General features: G+C 44.5%; 1 protein-coding gene across 3 annotated transcripts; it reads left to right on the top strand.

The window, feature by feature from the left end:
* Window positions 1-3,719: 3,719 nt before the first annotated feature.
* Window positions 3,720-16,919, top strand: LOC118218917 (Bardet-Biedl syndrome 10 protein homolog). Of its 3 annotated transcripts, XM_035401674.1 has the most exons (5): window positions 3,720-3,793; window positions 3,934-3,996; window positions 4,487-4,533; window positions 13,915-14,132; window positions 14,810-16,919. In XM_035401674.1, the coding sequence occupies exons 3-5, from the start codon at window positions 4,495-4,497 to the stop codon at window positions 16,776-16,778; spliced, it is 2,226 nt and encodes a 741-aa protein (XP_035257565.1). In that variant the 5' UTR covers window positions 3,720-3,793; window positions 3,934-3,996; window positions 4,487-4,494; the 3' UTR covers window positions 16,779-16,919. The 3 variants fall into 3 exon arrangements, with proteins under 3 accessions (XP_035257565.1, XP_035257566.1, XP_035257567.1); XM_035401675.1 differs by lacking the exon at window positions 3,720-3,793 and having other exon boundaries at window positions 3,883-3,996; window positions 13,918-14,132; XM_035401676.1 differs by lacking the exons at window positions 3,720-3,793; window positions 3,934-3,996; window positions 4,487-4,533 and adding an exon at window positions 11,700-11,953 and having other exon boundaries at window positions 13,918-14,132.
* Window positions 16,920-22,263: the final 5,344 nt, after the last annotated feature.

Raw genomic sequence — 22,263 nt, 5'->3', positions numbered from 1 at the left:
GCATTATTCTGCAGTTCCCGTTGAATGTCTTCCCTTTTCAGTCCTGTTATGTTCCCTTGCTCTGTGAGTCTGCGTGCATGTCTTAATCCTGCAGGTGGAGCTGATTGCTCTATCAAAAATATGCAATCTGTTAGTCACGAAAAGACTGTTTACGATTACATACATTTGGATCTTTGATATGCACACACATTACAGCACCCAAAAAATACTTATGGTAAAACAATGTGCTTACATATCACCAAAACAAACTTTTATTTGGCAATATCTCCCAAAATGTTTATCAAAATCCCTTACCTTTCGTTGGAGAGAAAGCAAGGGTCATTCTGAGTGTTTATCCTGAAATACGTCACTCAAGCTGCACCACCTAACCAAAAAAATTAAATCTGTGTTACGTTTTGCCCTGCTCTGCCCTACTAACGTAAATGTGGTAAAAAGCAACCGGTGTTGAAGCAAGGCATGTACAGTGAATCTACGTACTCTGGTATCGATCAACCAATGGAAATATTGTGACACTATGACATATTTTCATTGACAGCCCCCTCATTAACATATGGATGAAAAAATACAGAAATAAATACAGAAATATATATATATACAGGCATAAATTAATCAAAACATAAATAAGGATATAAATATATACAGAAATAAATGAATCAAGCAATAAATAAATATGGAAATGAACATCCACAGAAATGAATGAATCAAGAAATAAATATGGAAATAAATGCAAATACCCGTTTGTCAGATTTTGTCTATTAATTTATTTGTACATTCATTAATTTTTACATTTTCTTGCTTTTGTATTTATTTATTTATACATTAATTCATTTATTGAGTCATTTATTTATTTATTATTTTTACATTTTTGGTCCTCCATATACCTGTAGTACCAGTCAATGGCAATAATCAGTTGTGGCGTTTCTCTGCAGCCAGCAGATGGCGCTGCAGTGTATTTCATTTGCCGCCTTGGTTACATTATTAGATGAAGATTGAATGTTTTTAAAATATAAAGATGTTTGTAGACTGAAGGTGAGGTAAAGTACACCATAGTGATCATACTAGTGCAGTTTCTTGTGTTTGCAAATGAAATATGTTTGCAATCATGTTGTTTGCCATGTGATATCATCGCAACATGGAACAGTTTTGTTAATGAAATCCTTGCAGGAAGCCCCCAACCTTGAGTTGAATTGGCTCCTTATTTTTAGTTATTTTTTGTTAATTGAGCCAAGTGATAACCTTTTTTTTGTGGATTAGTCAGAATAATTTATGAACATAATTAATATAAACTCTTCCTGTTTTTGTGTGTACTGTGTACATCCCAGAAATGCACGTACTGTACAAATAGGAAATTCCACATTTATCTGCTGCCAAGGTGCACAGTGTGACAATTAGCAGTGAATTTCAATTGTGTGTGTGTGTCTGTGTGGTGTGTGTGCGCATGTGTGTTGTGTGTTTGTGTGTGTGTGTGTGTGTACATGTGCATGTTTGTGTGTGTGTGTGTGTGTGTGTGTGGTCTCTCCACAGGCTGGGTTGGTGTAATCTCACAGATGGCTGCTGTGATGTTCTGGCCTCAGTCCTGCGTTCTCCTCACTCAGAGCTGAGAGATCTGGAGCTCAGAGACAATGAGCTGCAGGATTCAGGAGTGAGAGCGCTCTCTGCTGGACTGGAGGACCCACACTGTAAAGTGCAGAGACTGGGGTGAGTACAAACACAAACCCCTTCAATCAAAAAGGGTTTCAATGTGACACAACACAGCACTAATATTAATAATGACTAAATATAGCACTGATATTACTAATGTTTTTAATGTTGAAATAGACAAGAGAGTTATTTTTCTTCACAGAAATAAAGCAACATTTTCCTGTTCTTCCTCTTGGTAGAAACACATTTTAAATCTGACATCAGTTGGAATAAACATATTTTTGAGAAGCGTCAAATCGGTTCTATTCATACATTCTTCAAAATTATGAAAATTAATTGAATCTGTTCAAATTTAGTTTAACTGGTCATTTTCTTAAATAGGCATGATTAATTCCAGAGCCCTGTTATTTTATATTGAGCTGTAGATGGGGTTTGACACACACAGCCCTGTTAGTTTATATTAATGTGCTGTAAAGTAGCACACTGCTATGTGTTTGACACACACAGCCCTGTTAGTTTATTTTAATGTGCTGTAAGGTGTGTAACACACTTCTATGTGTTTGACACACACAGCCCTGTTAGTTTATATTAATGTGCTGTAAGGTGTGTAACACACTGCTATGTGTTTGATACACACAGCCCTGTTAGTTTATATTAATCTGCTGTAAAGTAGCACACTGCTATGTGTTTGACACACACAGCCCTGTTAGTTTATATTCATGTGTGTAAGGTGTGTAACACACAGCTATGTGTTTGACACACACAGCCCTGTTAGTTTATATTTATGTGTGTAAGGAGTGTAACACACCGCTATGTGTTTGACACACACAGCCCTGTTAGTTTATATTAATGTGTGTAAGGTGTGTAACACACTTCTGTGTGTTTGATACACACAGCCCTGTTAGTTTATATTAATGTGCTGTAAGGTGTGTAACACACTGCTATGCGTTTGACACACACAGCCCTGTTAGTTTATATTAATGTGTGTAAGGTGTGTAACACACTGCTATGTGTTTGACACACACAGTCCTGTTAGTTTATATTAATGTGCTGTAAGGTGTGTAACACACTGCTATGCGTTTGACACACACAGCCCTGTTAGTTTATATTAATGTGTGTAAGGTGTGTAACACACTGCTATGTGTTTGACACACACAGCCCTGTTAGTTTATATTAATGTGCTGTAAGGTGTGTAACACACTGCTATGTGTTTGACACACACAGCCCTGTTAGTTTATATTTATGTGTGTAAGGTGTGTAACACACTGCTGTGTGTTTGATACACACAGCCCTGTTAGTTTATATTAATGTGTGTAAGGTGTGTAACATGCTGCTATGTGTTTGACACACACAGCCCTGTTAGTTTTTATTAATGTGTGTAAGTTGTGTAACACACTGCTATGTGTTTGACACACACAGCCCTGTTAGTTTATATTAATGTGTGTACGGTGTGTAACACACTTCTATGTGTTTGACACACACAGCCCTGTTAGTTTATATTTATGTGTTTAGAGTAGCACACTGCTATGCATCTGACACACACAGCCCTGTTAGTTTATTTTAATGTGCTGTAAGGTGTGTAACACACTTCTATGTGTTTGACACACACAGCCCTGTTAGTTTATATTAATGTGCTGTAAGGTGTGTAACACACTGCTATGTGTTTGATACACACAGCCCTGTTAGTTTATTTTAATGTGTGTAAGGTGTGTAACACACTGCTATTTGTTTGACACACACAGCCCTGTTAGTTTATATTAATGTGTGTAAGGTGTGTAACACACTGCTATGCGTTTGACACACACAGCCCTGTTAGTTTATATTAATGTGTGTAAGGTGTGTATCACACTGCTATGTGTTTGATACATACAGCCCTGTTAGTTTATATTAATGTGTGTTAGGTGTTTAACACACTGATATGTGTTTTGAGACAAACAGCCCTGTTAGTTTATTTTAATGTGTGTAAGGTGTGTAACACACTGCTATGTGTTTGACACACACAGCCCTGTTAGTTTATATTGATGCATGTAAGGTGTGTGTGTCCTCTCTGCAGGCTGTCAGGCTGTAGAGTCACACAGAGAGGCTGTGATTCTCTGGCTTCAGCTCTGTGTTCAAACCCCTCACACCTGAGAGAGCTGGACCTGAGATACAATCACCTAGGAGACTCAGGAGTGAGAGCGCTGTCTGCTGCTAAACTGGACACACTCACACTGCTGTAAGTACTGGGAGTTTCCGCACTGCACCTCACACACACACACACACACACCTGAGAGAGCTGGACCTGAGACACAGTCACCCAGGAGACTCTGGAGTGAGAGCGTTGTCTGCTGCTAAACTGGACACACTCACACTGCTGTAAGTAAAGAGAGTTTCCATAGTGCACCTCACACACACACACACATACAAAAGGAGTTGGGGGGGGGGGGGCGGGGGCATGGAGGGCACTGTACAAACCAGCGTTACTCTAGAGAGTTGGGGATCTCCTGTGGAGGGTGCTGAACGGGATCACTGCAGTAAATAAGATGTGGTTGTTGTAGTTAGGGGTTTGATCAGGGACACAGTGATGGTGGAGTTTCAGTATTACAAAGCAAAGCAAGTGTGTTTCAGAGTGTGTGTGTTATAAGGGTGTTTTATGTTCAGTGGAGGGAGGGGAGCTGTTTTTGCACATGGAACAGGGTGAGTGAATGGAATAAGTTTCCTTTCTGACAGATTTGTGTTTTTTTCATATGATTGTGGTTTTGTGTTTTATTGTGCCTTTGTTTTTATTTATGTGATGTCATTGGTGTGTTGAGAGTGGAAATAAAGAATGGTTAAAATTCAGAATTCTGTTCTGCTGTTCTTACAGTGTGGACCATGGAGGAGAGAACAGGACCAAACCAGGACCCAGGAAATGTGAGTCTGTATCGACACAGAACACTTTCCATAGATACACACTCTGTGTGTGTGTGTGTGTGTGTGTGTGTGTGAGAGAGAGCGAGAGACTTCTCTCTTACACACATAAACACACAAACAGAAACACACATGTACACAAACACACACACAGAAGTACTATGACCGTCCTTTCTCTCTCACACACATAATAAGGTGAATATTAATAATGATAATTAATCTCATTAATGTCTCTGGTGTGCAGACGGCTGTCAGTTCACACTGGATCCAAACACAGCGCACAGACAGCTGTCTCTGTCTGAGGGGAACAGGAGGGTGACACACACACTGGGGAGAGAGGAGCAGCCATATCCTGATCATCCAGAGAGATTTGACTACTGGTGCCAGGTTGTGTGCAGAGAGAGTGTGTGTGAGCGCTGTTACTGGGAGGCTGAGTTCAGTGTGCCTGAGAGGGGGGGAGGGGTTTATATAGCAGTGATAGATAAAGGAATCAGCAGGAAAGGACAGGATTATGACTGTATGTTTGGAGAGAATAAAAACTCCTGGAGTCTGGGCTGCTTTAAGTTCGGTCCCTCTGGTAAACTCAGATACTCTGTCTGGCACAATGAGAACCGAACAGACATACCTGCCCCCCCCTCCCCCTACCGCAGAGCAGGAGTGTGTGATGATGATGATGATGATGGTAGAGGAGTGTGTGTGTACAGGGTAGGAGTGTGTGTAGACCGTCCGGCCGGCACTCTGTCCTTCTACAGCGTCTCTGACTCTGACACACTGACCCTCCTGCACAGATGCCACACACACTTCACTCAACACACACCCCTCTGTGCTGGATTTGGAGTGTGGAACTCCTCCTCAGTGTCCCTCTGCCAACTGGAGTAGAGACACACACACACACACACACACACACGCACGTACGCATACACACTCGCACACATGCACGCACACACAAATACACACACTGATGTACACACACACACACACCACATTCATATACCCACTCACACACACACACCACACACACTCATATACACATACACACACACACATACATTCACACACACCCTTGCTTTCTCACACTCATGCACACGCACTCACAAATACACACACTGATGTACACTCATGCACACGCACTCACACACTCGTGCACACACACTCACACTCTTACACACACATACACACCCTCTCACACCCAATCACTCACACACCCAATCACACACATGCACACACACACCTACACACATGAACACACACAATCTCTCGCACACACGAACAAACACATTCACCAGTGCACTCTCACGCGCACAAACACATGCATACATATGTACACACGCTCATAACCGTATGCACACACACACTTTCTCTCTCTCTCTCATACTCAGTCACTCACATACACACCCTCTCTCTCTCACACACACACTCACATCCACACACATTCACACAAACGCACGCACACACACATACATGCATGCAGAGACTCAAACACGTGTCAACACACACATTCACATTCCCATACGCATGCACACACATGTATAAACACACACACATTCACATTCCCATACGCATTCACACACATGTATAAACACACACATATTCAAATTCCCATACGCATGCACACACATGTATAAACACACACACATTGACATTTCCATACGCATTCACACACATGTATAAACACACACATATTCAAATTCCCATACGCATGCACACACATGTATAAACACACACACATTGACATTTCCATACGCATTCACACACATGTATAAACACACACACATTCACATTCCCATACGCATGCACAAACATGTATAAACACACACACATTGACATTCCCATACGCATTCACACACATGTATAAACACACACACATTCACATTCCCATATGCATGCACACACATGTATAAACACACACACATTCACATTCCCATACGCATTCACACACATGTATAAACACACACACATTCACCAGTGCACTCTCACGCGCACACGCATGCATGCATACATACACACGCTCATAATCGTATGCACACTCTCTCTCTCTCTCTCTCTCTCTCTCTCTCTCATACTCTGTCACTCACACTCACACACACACCCTCTCTCTCACACACACACACTCACATCCACACACATTCACACAAACGCACGCACACACACACACAAACTCATGCACTCACACACACACACACCCTCTCTCTCACACACACACGCACACTCACATCCACACACATTCACACAAACGCACGCGCACACACACAAACTCATGCACTCACGCACACACACACATGCCTGCAGAGACACAAACACGTGTCAACACACACACTCCTCAGTGTCCCTCTGCTAACTGGAGTAGAGACACACTCCAACGCATGCACACACACACACAGACATATATATACACACACTCTCATGTACAGATACACACACTCAATAACACACACACACACACACACACACACACACACACACTCACGTATATACAAACACACACACTCGTATAAACATACACACACACTCAATCACACACTCACACATATATATACACACACTCATATGCACCTAGACTCACACACATGCACTCACACATCTACACACACTCTCGCACAACCAGTCACACACACACACCCTCTCTCTCTCACATACACTCCATCACACACACATACTCTCACACACACCCTTTCTCTCTCAGTCATGCACACGCACTCACAAATACATACACTCATGTTTACTCATGCACACGCACTCACAGACCTATGCACGCACACTCTCTCACACCCAGTCACTCACACACACCTACACACGGACACACACAATCTCACGCGCACACAAGGCGCATGCACACATACACGCACTCATACACACACACTTTTTCTCTCACTCACACACTCACATACAGTATACAGACACACACATTCGCAAACGCACGCACACACACATTTATGCACTCACGCACAAACACAAACGTGTCAACACACACACACTCTCATTCCCATACGCACACACACACACATGTATAAACACACACATGTATAAACACACACATTCTCTTACCCATACGCACACACACACACTCATGCACTCACACATGCACACACATGCATACACATACATGCGTGCACACACCATATACACATGTATACACAAACATTCTCATACCCATACATACACACACACACACACATTCACAAAGGCACTCTCACGCACACACACATACACATACACTCATTCTCTTGCACGAACACACACTCAAATACACAGTCAAACACACATTCACACAAACGCACGCACACACACTTTCTCTTACCCATACACACACACACATACTCATGCACTCAATCATACTCTCACACATGCACACACACATACATGCGTGCACATGCACACACACACATTCTCTTACCCATACACACACACAACCCAGGCATACACATACTCATACACACACATGTTCACATCCACAGTCACTCCCACAAACGTACGCATGCATGCACACACATTCACAAATTCACACACACAAACACACTCTCACACACACACGTTGACACACTTGCAACCTTCCTTGACCAATGCCTTACCCGTGCAATTTCAGCTATGCCCAATATTATATATATATATATATATATATAACCTCAGTACAGCCTAACCCCTGTACATAAGAGTAATATCTTTTAGCAGGTTCAGGATAATCACTTGCTGTGTAAATGTGATTTTTTTTTTTTACATTTTAATACATTTATATTGCAAATGTTCAAGGTGTATTTATGTACTTTTGATTATTAAAACATTAATATAACATTGAGAATAATAATGCCAAAAGATGGCAGGGTAAAATGTTTTTGAAGTAATAATTCTATCTCCTGTATCTGCATCTTTTTTAAAAGAAGCCAGTGGCAAACTCCTCCACTTAAATGTGCATTCTACTGGTTTTTACAGTTTCTTTCATTCATTTTCACAAGAGTTCCAATGTGCAAATTTCTGTGGGCAAATGCAGCTGATAGGGAGAATGCAGAATGATCACTGCAGTGTACTTATTTCCTTTCATTACTTTAAACAATAATGGATTGAGTTTCCTTATTAATTCTGTTAGGATTGTTTTTTTTTTTTGTTTGTTTTGTTTTTGTTTTCCTTTAATTTTCTGTATTTTCAGACAATAATATGCAATGATTAAACCTGAATTATAAAAATATAAAATGTTTTGCTGTCGTGATTTATTATTGTGTGATGTATTGAACTCCTGTGACACAGTAGTACTTATTTCATATTCTATATTGGATTATGTTTGGGCTCAATATGAGTAGATCAGCATGGGGCTAAAATCTGCAGTTAAAGCAATGACAGGTGAGTCACATTGCAGCACGATTGATAATCCCAACATAAAAGGCTGTTTTACAGCACTACATTCAGCAGTGTCTGACAACATGGAGCAGCCCAATGCAGTTGGTACTGATGGACGGGTCATGGCTGTGGCTGAGGTTGTGGTCAAGCAGGTAGAAGAAATGCTGCTGTATTGAATGAATTTAGAGCCACAGTGATTGACCATGTCATAAATCCAGGCATAACAATGGGAGAAGCTGGAAGGATTGTAAGGCCAAACTTAAAAATGTCAACAGTGGCATCCAATAAGAGCTTTTGGACTGAACATTGATAAGCCAATAATTTACTGCAAAATGTGATACTGTAATTACATTACAGGATTGTTGTGTTGGTGTCATTTTATATTATTTCTGTTCCGTGACGAGCCTGTAAGCTATGCTAATAATTTTTATTAGAGACCACCCAACTCTGTATCCAAAATGCTGGCTTATTCCACATGGGGGAAAATTGTGTTTGTGTTAGGTATTCCTGTGGCAATGACTGATCTGTCTGTTCTGATAATGTGATTATTTTTCTTCTATCAGATAAGGCCTGCTGGGGCAATTTTGTAATGTTGCATTTGTATGTGTTATTTTTACTGTTTACATGTCAAATGTCTAGAGTGTAAATGTTTCTGTTTAAATGATTGGTTGAATAACACATATCGCCGCTATTTTCAACGACCATGTTAAACGTACTCACTCAGCTCCAAAGGCATGCTGATGTTAAACCCATACTCCAATCTGTTTGGAATGAAACAAATTCTGCCTAGTCTGTTCAAACATCAGACATTTTTTTAACTCTACATATTGTTTATGCCCTGCACCTGAACAAATTGGATGTGCCCATTCTACTGTACCATCTCCTTTGTAAACTAAGAAGTTCCTTTCAGCTGACTACATCAGAATCTGTACTACTGGCGTTTTATGAGAGCTGAAAATGTACAACATTGTTAATCAGATAATCAGATGATATCTGGGTGGGTAAATTGCTGGGTATGCTGTAGAACATACTTTGTCATTGATTGATAAATATACCAGTATATCCTGGGCTTTCACTGATGGTTTAATTGTGGTACATATAGCAGTGGCCTGATATGCATTCTATGTTTGCAGTTTGCTTCTACCTGACTGCTTCCCCCCAGCAGAGAAGCAGAGGGGTACAACCCCCCCAGCAGGGAAACAGAGGGACACAACCCCCCCCAGCAGGGAAACAGAGGGGCACAATCCCCCAGCAGGGAAACAGAGGGGCACAACCCCCCCAGCAGGGAAACAGAGGGGCACACCCCCCCAGCTGGGAAACAGAGGGGCACAACCCCCCCAGCAGGGAAACAGAGGGGCACAACCCCCCCCAGCAGGGAAACAGAGGGACACAACCCCCCCAGCAGGGAAGCAGAGGGACACAACCCCCCCAGCAGGGAAGCAGAGGGACACAACCTCCCCAGCAGGGAAATAGAGGGACACAACCCCCCCCCCCAGCAGGGAAACAGAGGGACACAGAAGACTCTGGGTCATCCCACCATGGATGGCGCAGGAGAGGTAGCAGGTTATAGCAGTTCGCTAAGGTGGTCTGGGAGGATGGACAGCGTGGGAAAGTGTGGAGGACCGATTGCTCAGTGGGTCAGACTTGTGGAAGATACCACAAGCCAGGCTTAGCTTCCTGATCAGGGCCAATTATGACACCCTGCCTTCTCCCCAGAACGTGCGCTAATGGTTTGGTGCGGATGAGACCGTCTGCTGCGGAAGCTTCTGGAATTACTAGAGACCAGCAGACAGGAAGCAAACAGAGACGCCTCGTTCACAGGAGAGGCGTCTCTGTTTGCTTCCTGTCTGCTGGTCTTTGGGAGGCAAGCAGAGGAGGAGGAGACCGTTGGACACAAAGGTGGGAGTAGAGCCCTGGTTCCAGGCAGGGGGTGGAGCATGCGTGTAGATCTCAATTCACAGCTCCATTTCCCAAATGAAATCAGCACAGCGTTCATGTGGCCTAACATGGAGACATGGTCCACTTGGGCGAAGGTGGTGCTCCTTATATGGAGATGTGGTCTACTCGGGCGAAGGTGGTGCTCCTTATATGGAGATGTGTTCTACTCGGGGGAAGGTGGTGCTCCTTATATGGAGACGTGGTCCTCTCGAGTGAAGGTGGTGCTCCTTATGGAGCTCACCCTCCCATGGGAGGAGGGGGCAGAAGCAGCCTATGAGTGGAAATGCCTGAAGTACTCCGACCTGGCAGCGGAGTGTGAGAGTGTAAGGAGTGTAAGGAGGTCCGTTAGAGAGCGACAGTATATCCAGTGGAGGTGGGATGCTGGGGGTTCACCCGCCAGTCAGTGCTCTACCTTCTGGAGAACACGGGCATGGCAGGGGCAAGGCTGAGGAGGGCAGCTAGAGGGCTGGCCAAGGAAGCAGAGAAGGGGGGCTGGCTCAGAGAGGAGGGGGAGAGTCGGCAAACACTCACTGCACCCAAAACAACAGCAGAGGGTGGCAGCTGGCCTTCTGGATCAGTTTGAGCCTCTTTGTGTCCCTGGAGTAGAGGCTCCCAGCCCAGCACACACAGGTGTAGAACAGGACACCGGCCACAATGATCTGGTAGAACATGGCCAGCATCCTGCTACACACACCGAAGGAGCGTAGCCTCCCCAGAAAGAAAAGCCTTCAGTCTAGTAGGGCCTCCAAAGACACAAACCACAGTATCAAACCATCTATCTATATGATCGGGTGAACATGGTGTATATGTGTTTGTGTGTGTGTTTGTGTGCGTGTGTGTGCATATTGTGCATGTGCGTGCGTCTGTGTGTATTGATGCGCTGTGTACGTGCTCTGTGTGTACAATAAAAATGAGCATCTTCAGTGCATCAACCAGTGCAGTGTTTCTTTGAAATTACACCCCCATCCTCATGCTAAATGGAATTTAATAAAACCATTATGTGCCGTGGCAGGAGCTTGAAATAGTCGAAAATATCAGAGTATTTACTTTTGCTATCAGACCTGTTGGCTGTACTGGAATACTGGAAACACAAAGTGGATGCTTTCCGCCATCCGGTGGTCTTGTGACGCTACTACAAGGGACTGAACTCCAGAGGGTGAGACTCAAGGCTGAAGTTGGGAGTTTCTAAATCGTTGACTGCTTACTCCAGTTCCCTCTGTCTAATATAACATTTTTTGTAAAGATCTGAAACTAGGCCCTAATTTTTTTTTTTCTTTTTTACAATTGAGCACACACTTCTTAACCTTTTTCTGTCTAAACTAAATATAAATTAAATTTATGAAATCAAACATTCTATTATTGATGGCCATTATCAAAGGCAAACTCAATGTAGACAGATAGGGCTGGCAGTAGCAGCGCCGCAGCAGCAGCGCTGGCGGTGTGGACACACACATGCATGCGAGCCGCAGCAGTTCGGCGAGGTAGCCGTCACGCGCAGGCGAGGTAAGCGGTGTAGACCAGGCGTAAGGCAGTGCAGTGTGGGGCCACATAGCTCAGGAGCTAAGAGTGGTTGTCTGGCAGTCGGACGGTTACCAGTTTGATCCCCCGCCCTGGGCGTGTCGAAGTGTCCCTGAGCAAGACACCTAACCCCTAATTGCTCCCAACGAGCTGATTGGTACTTTTGCACGGCAGCCTTTCACCGTTGGTGTGTGAGTGAGTGTGTGTGTGAATGGGTGAATGAGAGGCGTCAATTGTAAAGCGCTTTGGATGAAAGCGCTATAGAAATGCAGTCCATTTACCAGAAGGCAGCTGTGATGAACACGATGCACCTAATAATCGTGTGCACCCCCAGCCTCTGGCAAAACAGTCACACGTTAACCCTCATGCTGATATTAATATATAATGTAAACATATGATATAATTAATATAATATATAATATTATTATATTCAATAATAAATTATTATAGATAATTATTATAGATATCAATACATTATTATAGGAAATTATTATATTAAATAATAGAGTTTAAGGTTAGAGTTTAATATTTGTATTTAATTAATTTCTTAATTTATTATTATTATTATTATTATTATTATTATTATTATTATTATTATTAATAATCCGCCATCAGACCCCTGCAGCTCATCCAGAATGCCGCAGCTCGTCTGGTCTACAACCTCCCCAGACATTCCCATGTCACCCCCCTGCTCACTGACCTCCACTGGCTGCCTCTTATGGCTCGCATCAAATTTAAGACTTCGGTGCTTGCATACCAGGCAGCTAAGGGGTCAGCACCAGGATACATCCAGAGGATCATCAGACCATACACACCAGCCAGACCTCTCCGTTCTGCCACCTCTGGACGCTTGGCACCTCCCCCTCTTCGTGTCTGTACTTCCCGTTCGCGTCTGCTGTCTGTCCTGGCCCCTCGCTGGTGGAATGACCTTCCCGTGGCGGTCAGAACAGCAGAGAATCTGATTACCTTCAAGCGCAGACTAAAGACTCATCTCTTCAGGCTGCACCTCTCCCCACCCCTCCCTAGCCTCTAGTCTAGCTCAATGTACCTAGTTAGGCTAATGCGAGTTAGTTTTGTATTTGGCAGGATTGTTTTGTCTGATTCTGATTAGGCAAATGTGATTTCAGTGCTAGTTTTGTACTTGGCAGGATTGTTTGTTTGTTTGTTTGCTGAACAGGTTACCCTACAGGGTTGGAGTCCTGCATTTCAGTTTGAGTACGCTGTGCCTGTGTTTGAAATGCACCGTGTGCATTTCAGATTGAGTACGCTGTGTCTGTGTTTGAAATGCACTGTGTGCATTTCAGTTTGAGTACGCTGTGTCTGTGTTGGAAATGCACTGTGTGCATTTCAGTTTGAGTACGCTGTGTCTGTGTGGGAAATGCACCGTGTGCATTTCAGATTGAGTACGCTGTGTCTGTGTGGGAAATGCACTGTGTGCATTTCAGATTGAGTACGCTGTGTCTGTGTTGGAAATGCACCGTGTGCATTTCAGTTTGAGTACGCTGTGTCTGTGTGGGAAATGCACCGTGTGCATTTCAGATTGAGTATGCTGTGTCTGTGTGGGAAATGCAGCTCAGTGATTGCGCCCTGTGTGTACAGCAGGCCCCTGTTAAAGGCAGTGTGGAGATGAAGGGGGTGCAGAGGGTGGAGTTGGGGACCCTGCTGCAGGTCACCCAGGCCTTGGAGGCTGTGGTGGGCCCGTGCTTCGGTCCGTCCGGGGGCCAGGTCCTCTTCACCCGCGACTCTGGAGAGGTCCTCATCACCAGGGATGGCCGGAGGATCCTTACCTCCCTTCGGCTTGACCATCCCGTTGCCAGGTAACAGGCCCCAGAACCTGTTCTCCCTCTTACTGACATACAGCACAGCCAACAACCTGGGGCATCTTCCATTCCTCCAGCTCAGAAAACGGTTTTACACCACTACGTCTTACTGCAGTATGCACAGTTTGATGTTGGGGATGTGACGTTTGCACTATAAATGAGAAACGAAAGTATACAAGTGGAAAATGCTGTTTGAGTAACAGTGTGTAAATCATACTGCATGCATAACAGTGTGTGAATCATACTGTGTGCGTAACACTGTATGAGTAACACTGTAAATCATACTGTGAGTAAGAGTGTGTAAATATTGTGTGATTAGCAATGTGTATGAGTAACTGTGTAAATCATACTGTGTGAGTAACACTGTGTAAATCACACTGTGTGCGTAACGGTGTGTAAATCATACGGTGTGAGTAACAGTGTGTAAATAATACTGTGAGTATCAGTGTGTAATTCATACTGTGATTAGCAATATGTATGAGTAACTGCAATTCATACTGTATGAGTGACTGTGTGTCAATTATACTGTGTGAGTAACAGTGTGTAAATAATACTGTGTGATTACCAATGTGTATGAGTAACTGTGTAAATCATACTGTATGAGTAATAGTGAGTAAAAGACTATGGATAGAGATGTGTGTGCTGATAATGGTGTTGTGTTGTGCCTGTGACAGAGTCCTGGTGGGATGTGTATCAGCACACTGTAAGATCACGGGTGATGGAGCCAAGTCCTTCCTTCTCCTGCTGGGGGCGCTTCTGCGGGGTATCCACGGCGACCATCTCCACGGCATTCAGGCCCGCCGCGTGGCTCACATTCTGCTGTCCTTCCAGACGCTCGTTTTGGATGGCGTGATCGGGCAGGGCCTCGCCCCTCGCGCCCTGTCCCTTCTCCAGGACCCCGCCCACCTGCGCCCGCTCACGGACGCCTACTTCCGGGGAAAGACGGCGAGCTCCCACTGGGGGGTCCTGAGCCAGACGGCCTGCGAGTTCTACCGCAGGTGGCGGTGTGAGCAGGACTGCACCGGCGTGACCCTGATCGCCCGCCACTTCGCGGCGCTCCACACGCCCGTACCAGGCCTGCCTGTGAGCCGGTCCCGGGTCCTCCAGGGCCTGGTGATGCACAGAGACTTTGCGGTGCGTTGCCCTGGCGACGGGCCGCTCCGAGCGCTGGCCACAAGCGAGCCGCTCCAGTCCCCTCTGGCGCCCCCTGGCGTCTCTCTGAACCTGGCGAGCGCGGCGCAGGCGCAGAGGTGCTGCGGCGGGGTGGGCGGGAGGGCAGAGCGGGGCGTGGCCTGCCTGCGCAGGCTGAGGGTGGGGCTGCTGCTCTCGGCAGCGAAGCAGTCGGAGCTGGCGCTGGACCTCGCTCGGCGGGCCGGCCTGTCCGTGGTGGAGTGCGTGGACAGTGACGAGCTGGCGCTGTTCTGTCGGCTGGCGGGGGCGGAGCTCTTTGCCGACCCCGGTGACTGGAGCCTGATTGGAGAGGAGCACGTTGCCACGGTGACATTCTGCAAGCCCGTGGTGCTGGGTCCTGACAGGTTGGCCCACGTGGGCTTCCCAGAGGGGCGGGGCTTGGCACCGCACTGCCTGGTTCTGTGCGGGCCCAGTCCCGGCCTGGCGGAGCAGTGCAGCACGGCCTTCTGCGGACTGTTCCGGATGCTTCAGCGCGTGTACGAGCCTGTCCAGTCGCGTCACGCACACGGTCCTGTCCAATCACATCACCCGCAGGGCAGGGAGGAGGACAGTGAGAACGTAGCTCATTACATGGTCAAACAACCCGGCCTACACAATGGCACAAGGTTAGATAGAGCACCCGCCAGCATGAGGGACAATGCCCACCTGAGCACTGACAGCACAGAGGCTGGAGGGCCACAGGCCATTATTGGGGTCCCAAACAGGGGTGAGGGGCTACAGGCCCTCATTAGGGACTCAAACAGGGGTGAGGGGCCACAGGCCCTCATTAGCGACCCAAACTGGGGTGAGGGGACACAGGCCCTTATTAGGGACCCAAACAAGGGTGAGGAGCCACTGTGTGCAGGCCAAAGCCAAAATCTTGACAGCACAGAGCCCGAAGCAGAACCTGAACATCCAATTCCGGACTGGCTACGAAATGGCAAGGCATCAGGAGAGCGGCCCGGCGTCCATTTTGGGGAAGGGAAAGAAGGAGTATTGGGGACCCGTACCCGAGAAACAGGCCCCGCCTCTTCAGGTGTCCTAATACAGGCAGGCAGCGTGCTACCAGCAGGGGGCGCGTTTGAGTTCGTACTGCACCACTGCCTCCTGCAGCAGGCCTCCCAGCGGCGCTGCCCCGACCTGCGCGCGGCCTGCCGGCTGGTGGCGGGGGCCATACTGAGCGTGCCCAGGCGGCTGTACCCCGGCCCACGCTTCCTGGATGCCCAGTCACACTTCCTCAGGGCCTCTGGGGCTGCCCCCCCCCCCAGCTGGAGGGTTCGGGGGCTGGAGTCCCTGGCCTGTAAATACCAGCTCCTCCTCTCCGTCCTGCATACTGCGTCAAGCCTGCTGTCCGTGGACCTCATCCTTCACACCCACATCCGCAGCCAGGCGGAACACAGCCAGGAGGAGGAAGAGGAGGCAGAAGAGCAGAAATGTTCTGTCAATCCTGTTTTTCATTATGCACAAATTTGAATGGCTGTATGTATTTATCCAAGTTCCAGGTCCTCCCATGTGATAGTATATTCATACCGTAAGTATGTGAAATTGGGGTGGCAGGTATGCCATCCTGCAAAGTTACGTGTTGGTGAGGTGGCATGCCCCATACATATACAGCACCGAGAGCTTGGCACTTTTCAGGGTTTCCTTACAGAAATAACCACAATGACCCCAGACACTCAACCCTTAAAAACATTCATTTCTGTACCTTCTGACCTCACACATCCACAAAATAAAGCCCCAAACTTAGTGGATTTTGCGTTTTCTTCTTCCTGCCTGATTACATCATCACAAATGCGCCAGAATAGGTTGCCTCATTGGACATACATACAGGTGCATACGTTTAAAAGACCAAACATTTGCAGCCCCAACATCTGTTTTCTTCGTAGCTCACTGGGTAGCATGTTTACCAATTATGGACGAGTGACAGACCCAGGTTCAAATCCCCCCTGAGACTCAAGCAAACCTCTAACTCATTAAACTGGCTTGCTAGCTAACTAAAAATCAAACATTTAAGCTATTGCTTTTGCATCAGTTATGTCTTTGCGGGAAACATATTTCTGAAATCTAAATAAAATACACCCACTTTAGACAGTTCCGCTTTCTGCATTTTCACCGAGTTTATTGTTTGCTACCTTGTTAACGAGACGACAGACCGAGTGCATTATGTTAGTGGAGATACAGACGCCTCTGAAATTAAGTACAATCTGTGTTGCAATTCGGTATAGAAACTGGCGCAAGATAATGACTTCCTCACATCAGGTATATTGATTTTCTTTAAGTCAGAATGGTTCACATTCACTGTTGATAAGTGAATAAGTGATAAGCCTGTACTGATAAGTACTTTTTAACTACTGTAGCTGCCCACATTTCTAAATTAATGTTATCTAGCCCTATAGATCCTCTGCCAATATGCAAACAATTAGTAGGTCTCTTGTATACAATAGCCCATTAAAAAACACTTCAGTCTAAAAAATATGACCTACACCATTTGAACTAATGACCTGCTGACAGTTCTTTGTATGTGTGAGGAACTTGCTGGTTGAGGAACTGTGCTTGCATTCTAATGGTTTCAGGTTCGATTTCCAGGTAGGACACGGCTGTTATACCGTAAGCAGAATAATTCACCTGAATTGCTTCAATATGTAAACAGCTATATAAATTGATACTATGTAAAAATACCAAATATAGTGTGAAATTGCTCTAAATAATGGCGTGTGGTAAAAATGGTTGTAATATCTGGAGTAATTTAAAAGGGTTCTGTAGTTACGATTGTTGTCACTGATTATTTTTTCCTCCATGACAGTTAATTTTCTGCCCCACCCCACATCTTCATAGAAGTGCAAGAGAGAGTGTGTGTGTGTGCGTTCGTGCGTGTGTGCGGGCACATCTGTGTGTGTGCGCAGATGCGCACTTGGACTACACCTCTCTGCCCCTGGAATGGACATTTTATGACTACCCTGTACCGACCCTTTATTCCAGGCCATCATCACCGCTGTGCCTCCTATTTATACTATGTATAATCACCACTGAGGCCACTGGTTAGGCAGTATTTATATCACCTATATTCTTACAGTTATTATAATTACACTTATACTGCCTTATTTATATTTATCACTGCTTTTATTGTGCTTTTATTCTGTTTTTATGTTTCGAGACTGTGTTGTATTTTGTGTTAGCACCTTGGACCGTGAGGAAAGACATTTCGTTCCCGTATACTATGTATGTGGGAATGACAATTAAATTTGAAACTTGTTTGTGCGCATTTCTGTGTATTTTTTGTGGGCGCACACATGCGCATCTGTGTGTGCGTGTGCATGTATGCGTGTAAGCGTGCGTTTGTGCATATGTGCATCTCTGTGTGCGCATGTGCATGTATGCGTGTAAGCATGCGTTTCTGAGGGATTGGTTATGCTGGCTCAGTGAGGGATTGCTAGAATGTAGGCATTTAGCAGAAACCTGTCCAGAGCAACTTCAACACACAACCTACATTTTCTATATATACTGCCTTCCAGAATTATTTTTACACTTGATAAAAGTGAACAAAGAAGGCTCTATAAATAAGCAAGCAATGAGCTATGTGTATAACATGTTTAAAAAGGGGGGTATTTTCTTCAAAATAATAATAATAATTATTATTATATATAGTGTTGTGTGGTTGTAGTAGAATGGATTAGAATGTGTTGTGTGAGTGTAGTAGAATGGATTAGAATGTGCTGTGTGATTGTAGTAGAATGAATTAGAATGTGCTGTGTGATTGTAGTAGAATGGATTAGAATGTGTTGTGTGATTGTAGTAGAATGGATTAGAATGTGTTGTGTGATTGTAGTAGAATGGATTAGAATGTGTTGTGTGATTGTAGTAGAATGGATTAGAATGTGCTGTGTGATTGTAGTAGAATGGATAGAATGTGTTGTGTGATTGGTTGCTTTTCTCACTCCGTGCAGGGCCTGGAGCCAAGATCATGCTGTCAGTGGCCGGAGGATTGATTGGCCTCTTTTTTCTGACAGCACTGGGTGTGCGTGCAGCACACGCTATAACACAGCACAACCCCAGACATCAATAAAGTGTGTATACCTGCACTGTTTAGTCCATCCTCTGTGCTACTGTACCAACAGCACTGTGTCCTTATTCTCCCTGTGTAGCTGTGTACAGACAGCACTGTGTCCTTATTCTCTCTGTGTAACTGTATACAGACAGCTCTGTGTCCTTATTCTCCCTGTGTAACTGTGTACAGACAGTACTGTGTCCTTATTCTCTCTGTGTAACTGTGTACAGACAGCACAGTGTTCTTATTCTCTCTGTGTAACTGTGTACAAACAGCATTGTGTCCTTATTCTCTTGTGTAACTGTGTACAGACAGCACTGTGTCCTTATTCTCCCTGTGTAACTGTGTACAGACAGCACAGTGTTCTTATTCTCTGTGTAACTGTGTACAAACAGCACTGTGTCCTTATTCTCTTGTGTAACTGTGTACAGACAGCACTGTGTCCTTATTCTCCCTGTGTAACTGTGTACAGACAGCACTGTGTCCTTATTCTCTCCGTGTAATTGTGTACAGACAGCACTGTGTCCATATTCTCTGTGTAACTGTGTACAAACAGCACTGTGTCCTTATTCTCTTGTTTAACTGTGTACAGACAACACTGTGTCCTTATTCTCCCTGTGTAACTGTACAGACAGCACTGTGTCCTTATTCTCTCTGTGTAATTGTGTACAGACAGCATTGTGTCCGTATTCTCTGTGTAACTGTGTACAAACAGCTCTGCGTCCTTATTCTCTTGTGTAACTGTCTACAAACAGCACAGTGTCTTTATTCTCTCTGTGTAACTGTGTACAATAGCACTGTGTCCTTATTCTCTCTGTGTAACTGTGTACAGACAACACTGTGTCCTGATTCTCTTGTCTAACTGTGTACAAACAACACTGTGTCCTTATTCGCCCTGTAACTGTGTACAGACAGTACTGTGTCCTTATTCTCTTGTTTAACTGTGTACAAACAACAGTGTCCTTATTCTCTTTATGTAACTGTGTACAAACAGCACTATGTCCTTATTCTCTCTGTGTAACTGTGTACAAACAGCACTGTGTTCTTATTCCCTTGTAACTGTGTACAGACAGCACTGTGTCCTTATTCTCTCTGTGTAAGTGTGTACAAACAGGCACTGTTTCAAACACTGCAATCTAGAGATAAGGAGGGCATCTGATTTTGGTGTCATCCCCTCTAACTGACTGTCTGTTTGTGTTCCAACCTTTATACGCTGTAACTTTGGCAGTGCGCCACCATGACATTGCTGTTCAATGCATGAGATTTTTTGGTCAAACTTGTCTGTGGTTTTACAGAAGATATTGTAGCCAATTAAGTGAACGTGCAGATGGTACATCATAATGCAGTGTATATGTTCGGTGAACGCTGGGTAGATGTGGTTGTTGATAAGTAATAGACAAATATTAGTGAGCAAAATAGCACAGTTCAGAAACTTGCTTCCAGTGGGGCTTGAACCAGGGACCCTGTAATCCATAGACCATGACATTGACCACTCAGCCAAAGGAACTCGCTGCTGAGATTGGAAATGTTTTACAGTAAAAAGATATGTCTATTTTGCATGTGTATTTGAGATTTTGATTGTATTGTGTAGGTGAAGGATTGGCTGGTGTTGGTAAAATGTCCAATGGGGAGACGGAGGAGGAGAAGGAGAAAACGCGAATCCATTTAGTTTGGGGCTTTATTGTGTGGACGTGTGAAGTTGTTTACTAATTCTGTTTGAAATGGGGTCAGAATGTACAGAAATTAATGTTTTTAAGGGCTAAGTGTCTATGGCTGTTGTGGTTATTTTTGTGGGGAACCCTGAAAAGTGCCAAACTCTCAGTGGTGTATAGGTATGGGGCATGCCGCCCCGCCAAGGTGTAACTTGGCGGGATGGCATACCTGCCATCCCAATGAAGAAAGAAAAAAAAAATGTAGCTAGCTATAGGTTATTTCTAGGACATTTTATTTTCTTAGTGTGAGGTTATTTGATTAGCTATAAATGGCCAGAGTTCAATCCAGATAGCTAGTTACAAAGGATCAATCAGATAAATTAGAGGCATAAAAACTGCTGCATTAATATATTAAACTCATATAAAACAAGCTATTTATAATGCCAAAGAATACACTTAAAGGTTAAAAATATATTTACCTTGTTGCTCCTGGTGTAAATTAAGAACAGTTCCTCAGATTAGATCGTCTACTGTAATTTAAACCGGTGAACGTTAGTTGGCTACCTTGTTTGAAGCTGATTTAACTAAGGTAACACTGTAAAAATGAATATTTCTTTACATTTGGTAACGTTACCATACTTATCCATAGCTTGTCGTAACTTTTTCCCAGTTATGATTCAGTTAAATGTGTGGTTATCTTTACCTATCGACGCAGGAAAATAAAACAGCGATTTACATCATTCAATATTTGCGCGTCTCTCAGCCCGAAAGACTCGAGCAAGGGATTGGTCTTGGTAGACATACGCACTCTGATTGGCTATCCCCTTCAATTCATTGGTAGAATCTTGGTAGCGAACGGGGATTTGATTGGATCTCTCTACCAACAATTACAGAGACTCACGGCTTCCTCGGGGTGCCTTTAGAACTGACCTATATTTGGCCGGACCGCAACAGCGTGGCCAGCCGTACAAACACGAATGTCTGTGACTGACTGACTGACTGAGTGATAAAGTTACACCGCCCATGTCTGTGACGTCGGCCGATTCGGTCCAGCAATATACTAGGTTTTAACCTGGTCTTGTTATACGGTCTATCGGTGGCACTCATTTGAGTTATGTGTAATCTAATTGAGCTCATTTTTTCTGGAAAATATACACTCAATTCAACACTGAACACTCAAGTTGTTATTACTACTACTACTACTACTACTACTACTACTACTACTAATAATAATAATAATAGTAGTAATAATCTTAAAAAT

The sequence above is a fragment of the Anguilla anguilla genome, chromosome 19, assembly GCF_013347855.1.
Source record: "Anguilla anguilla isolate fAngAng1 chromosome 19, fAngAng1.pri, whole genome shotgun sequence".
NCBI classification, from domain to species: domain Eukaryota; kingdom Metazoa; phylum Chordata; class Actinopteri; order Anguilliformes; family Anguillidae; genus Anguilla; species Anguilla anguilla.
Note: the sequence above shows the minus strand (reverse complement) of the source record. Positions and strands in the feature narration are given on the sequence as shown.